This window comes from Saccoglossus kowalevskii, chromosome 4 (genome assembly GCF_978046115.1).
Source record: "Saccoglossus kowalevskii chromosome 4, keSacKowa6.1, whole genome shotgun sequence".
NCBI lineage: Eukaryota > Metazoa > Hemichordata > Enteropneusta > Harrimaniidae > Saccoglossus > Saccoglossus kowalevskii.
Genome location: NC_140644.1, coordinates 23,766,656 through 23,771,453, shown reverse-complemented (window position 1 = coordinate 23,771,453; position 4,798 = coordinate 23,766,656). Strand labels below are relative to the sequence as shown.

The following is a 4,798-nucleotide window of genomic DNA, read 5'->3' as shown; positions in this document are numbered from 1 at the left end:
GATATCTGTCTTATATTTATATTGTATAAATAAATCTTTTTGCAATAATTTGCTTTTATATCTTTTATTAAACAAATTTTGCTAACATAGTTTGTGTTGATATTTGTTGACTTTTCACAGATGATTGAAAAACCTAGTCCTAGACTATGAATTTTATTTTATCAATGCAGTAATCACAGAACCAGTGGTCTCCGATTCAAACGTCTAGTTTTACAAGTTTCATGTGTTGACAAAATGAAACATTTTCCCCATACGTCGCCTGATTCGTAATGAATACAACAGGTTGTCAATTGTACTGTATATCCAATTTTATGGTTGTGCAGTTCAGTTGCACCCACAAAACGAAACTTAGAGTCGGGGGCAAGTGTCAATTCTTCGACCACGGATGAAGAATTACCGCTTTTATTACTCTGCTACCTAAAAATGGATATAAATATTTTGTTAAAGAATTCAACTAAGTCAACTATGCTCTGATTATAAGATGTTAACCAAAGTTCTTTCCGTCAGATTCAAGGCTGTACTCGGTAACATAATTCGCACTGATCATAGATACTGTATACATGGTCGACATACTTTTGACAACATTAACTTGGTACGTGACGCCAGAATGTATGTAAATAAAAATAACATAGCTCTTGGTATTATTATTATTATTACAGTATTAGACAGAAGAGCTCATTAATATGCATGGATGTCAACAGCATTCCCATTCACGTACTGCAGTACGTAATTCACGTATAAATAAAATAGTGTGCGCCAAATCTCAACTCATCTACGTTCCATTTACGTATAAAATTATTTTGCGCGTACGTTTTTCATAGGTCTACGTCAACGTTAATTTAGCCTGAAAATCATTGAACTCCGCGCGGACATTTGACAACCGGCTTGTAAGTTACGTAAAACGTCGGGTGTTGAACGCAAGATGGAAAAGCCAAACAGTAGGTGTAGTTTTTTGTAACAGAAAAAATGATTGGTTAATTTTGTAATGATGATGGAAAAATCGCCAATCAAACGACCGTTTACGTGATAAAACATCAGTGACGTCATCGTAAACGAGGGTCATTGTAGAAGAAAATGGCGGCATATTAGCTCGTAGTTGCTTGCAGTTAGCGAGGACCTTACACGTTTAACTCTAACATATCAACTGTATAACTGGTATGTATTCTGTTTTCAAATTATTTTCGCTGTTTTTAAAGTAATCTCTGTAATTTTGAACAACGTATTCATTGATATTTGCTTGCATAATGCGTTTATTGTAGTGACAATGTGGGAATCCAAGCCGTAACACATGTTTGAGTTTTACTGTCTCGTACACTGTAACAGTAGAATTTTACTGTAGTTAATTTTAATGGTTTTTTTCGTGCAAAATAATTGCCAACTCTGAACTGTCACGTGCTGGAATTCTACCATGGCCGACAGAGCCGAGGGTCAGCATGATCGTATTAACACAATATTTAATTATTTTACGGCAGGTAGCGGTACGCACCATGGACAGTTTTGTGTTCAAAACGAAAAACAGGCAGTCACGCCCGAAGATGTTTACCCGGAGCAGGCAGATGCTGTGGATTTTAATCACAAGCTCGTGGAGGGCCAAGTAGTAGCCTCTGAAACCGAAGTCTGTGAACACCATGTGACGACAGGTAAAACCTATACTGCAGGTCAAAAGTTATTTTGTAATTGTTTAGGCAAATAAATTAAAATGTGAATTAAAATAGAAAAGCCTGCCTTCATTTTAATATGAAATGTTTGTTTTGATAAAATACTAGTACCACTTCCAGTGACTCTGAAATTGTATACCGTTATATATTATATGATGCAGTATTAAACGAAATTTTATTCTGTAGGTAGTGTTTTTTTTTAAATTAATATTTTACTGTTTTGTATATTTTATTACAATTTATACTTATGAATCACTGACATTGCATTGGTATTTTTTATTTAAAAACTAGACTCCCAGTGACTATAACTTTTTTTTACCTTAATTTTTAATTGTTTGTTGTTAAGGTACCAACATATTGTGCGATGATTGGAATACCACATAAAATTTAAATTTAATTTGCTTGTCACAGAAGCAGGTGGCCAGCTGGCAGTGTAGTTGACTTGTTTTAACATTTTAGTCACTGGTGTGCTTAACTAATAATTTCATACCTTGCAGATAGCACCAGAGAGAAAGAATCTGGCTACACACAAGACAAGGACAAGCCCAAATTCAAGAAAAGATTTCAACAGAAATGGTTGATGGAATTTGATTGGCTACAACACAATTCTGATCATGCATTAATGTTTTGTGGTACTTGTAAACTTGCCAGTGGTGCCAGAAACAGTCTTAAATCTAATGCATTTGTTAAAGGCACATCAAATTATCAGCGGTCTGCACTTACTAGACATATGAACAGTGATGACCATGTCTTGGCCAAGAAAACAGTTACTCAGCAGAGGTTTATGGCAGCAGCTAAAGTGACTGTACAGAAGCAATATATGCCAATGCTTGAATCACAATTAAGAACAGCTGCCTGGATGGCAGAGCAGAATATAGCCAATAATAAATTTCTGCCACTCATTGACTTGCAGGTGAGAACTAGTATATTTTCTGTTTTTTGTCACTTTCAGTAAGACATTGCCAATTGATTATAATTGAGTGTTACTTTTGCACAGTACTTTATTCTTCATATAATTAAATATACTGTATTTTTTCTTCTTACCAGATTGCAAATGGATCATCTCATTTCACAGATAGAAAGGGTATATACACCAACCACCAAGCCCCAGCGACAATGCAGGAATATATGGCTAAAGTTTTGAAAGAAATGGCTATTGTGCGCATCAAAGACAGTCCATTTTTGGGGATAATGGTTGACGAGTCTCTAGACATTGCCACAAACAAAAAACTGATAATGTTTTGCAAAATTATTCACAATGGGAAAATACAAATTGAATTTGCTGCCAATATTAGTATTCATGATGGGAAGGCAGATACTGTGTACAATTGTATTGTTGAGTGGTTGCAGGAAATCGGCTATAATATAAATAAAGTCAGTGGTTTTGGGAGCGATGGTGCTTCAGTTATGACAGGAAGATTAACAGGTGTGGGGGTCAGGCTAAAAGCTTTAAATCCCAAAATAGTTCATATCTGGTGTGCAGCTCATAGGCTTGCTCTAGTTTCATATTGGGCATCAAAACGTATACCTTATTTGCATTCCATTAATGAAATATTAATTGCCATATACAATTTCTACAATTACTCTGCTCCAAGATATGTGAAGATAAAAGAGTTGCAGGCATTACTTGGCAAAAAAGTGAAACGCTTTAAAAGGCCCAGCCAGATCAGATGGTTATCCATGTCTGATGCTGTCGATGCTTGCTACGAGTCGTATTCTGCCCTGGTATTAGGACTTGAGCATGAGGTAGCTTCCTCGCCAAACAGCGAGGGAGGTAACAAAGCCAAGGGCATATTAAAAAAAATCAAAACTTTTAAATTCATTGCAGCACTGTGCTTATTGAAAGACATTTTGAAAAATCTGGATCAAGTTTCTAAAACATTCCAGAAAAATGTTTTGGATATACACCAACTGAAAACTGTGATTAAGGCAACTAGAAATCTAATTAATTCTTATCGTGACAATGACCCCCCAACTTTGTCGACTTGTATCCAAATGATTGATGAGAATGAGGAATTCCAAGGTATTCCACTAGTTTGCAAGACAGCTTGGTGTTGCATCGTTTGAAAATAAAGTATGTTAATAATCTGCTAAGTGAAATTGACAACAGATTTCCTGATGATGAGTTGGGTATTCTAAATGACCTAAATGTTGTATTAAATCCAAAATTATTGCCCATGCATGAAGTAGGCATTAGAAACCATGGAAATGATAGTTTAGAAAGGTGCATTGTAAAATATGGAGGGGATGACGAAATGTCCATCAATGCTCAGAGAAGCAGGGATGTATTTTTGCAGTTTAAACATTTAGTAAATGTTAACAGAGATTTGAGCTTACAAGACTTCTGTTTATTGATTGTAAATGAATATGATAATTTTCATGATTTTCAAATTCTTGCCAGTATCCTTGTTACTTGTCCTCTCACATCTGTTCCCTGTGAGCGTGGTTTTTCGTTACAAAATAGGCATCATAATGCTGCCACGAGTAGAAGAACTACTGACAGTGTTGAACATAGAATGATAATTGAGTATGCATCCAAGCAACCAGGATACAATCAGGATGAGGTTGTCAGATTAGCAGCTATAAAATTTCATGAAGACCGTGTGTAAATTTGTCTAAAAATGAGAATTGCAAAATAAATAAATTCTGTGAAATCTTGTGTATAATCTTTATTCTGTGCTACAACAACCACTCCCAGTGCAGATGAATAATACTGGCGCTCCTAGAAATACCCCCAATTTTTGATGTAGAGGGTACAGGTGTACCCCCAAAATGTGTGTTATACCTCCAGTTTTCTGTATAGAGGGTACATATACCCTCAGTTAAAAAAGACAGTGGGAATGCTGTGTCAACCACTAACTGCGCATTGCCCCAGACAAGCTTTATACGAAGTTTCATTGAAATCCGAACAGCGGTTCTTGAGATATCGATGGTACAGGCACACACACACACACAGACAAGCACACTAACTGGAAAGACTCCATTTTTGTGCTTCGCACACGGGAGTCAAAACTACCACAAGTGTTTAATATTTTTTTCCCAGGGGTATGACCTATACGGATACATGGAATATTATAATTAATGTCCACATAAAAAAAGCGAAAATGTTAAAAGATATGAAGATATAAACAGGTAAGACA

General features: G+C 35.8%; 1 protein-coding gene across 1 annotated transcript; it reads left to right on the top strand.

Moving 5' to 3' along the window:
* The first annotated feature begins 1,408 nt into the window (after positions 1-1,408).
* On the top strand, positions 1,409-3,725 carry LOC146747201 (uncharacterized protein C17orf113-like). The gene is made up of 3 exons (XM_085498334.1): positions 1,409-1,640; positions 2,156-2,571; positions 2,706-3,725. Exons 1-3 carry the CDS (start codon positions 1,409-1,411, stop codon positions 3,723-3,725), a joined length of 1,668 nt encoding a protein of 555 aa, XP_085354460.1.
* Positions 3,726-4,798: the final 1,073 nt, after the last annotated feature.

Coding starts and splice junctions, on each gene's coding strand:
- LOC146747201 (XM_085498334.1), top strand. CDS start 1,409: ATGGCCGACAGAGCCGAGGGTCAGCATGATCGTATTAACACAATATTT. Junction 1,641..2,155: donor TGAACACCATGTGACGACAG/GTAAAACCTATA, acceptor CATACCTTGCAG/ATAGCACCAGAGAGAAAGAA. Junction 2,572..2,705: donor TGCCACTCATTGACTTGCAG/GTGAGAACTAGT, acceptor TCTTCTTACCAG/ATTGCAAATGGATCATCTCA.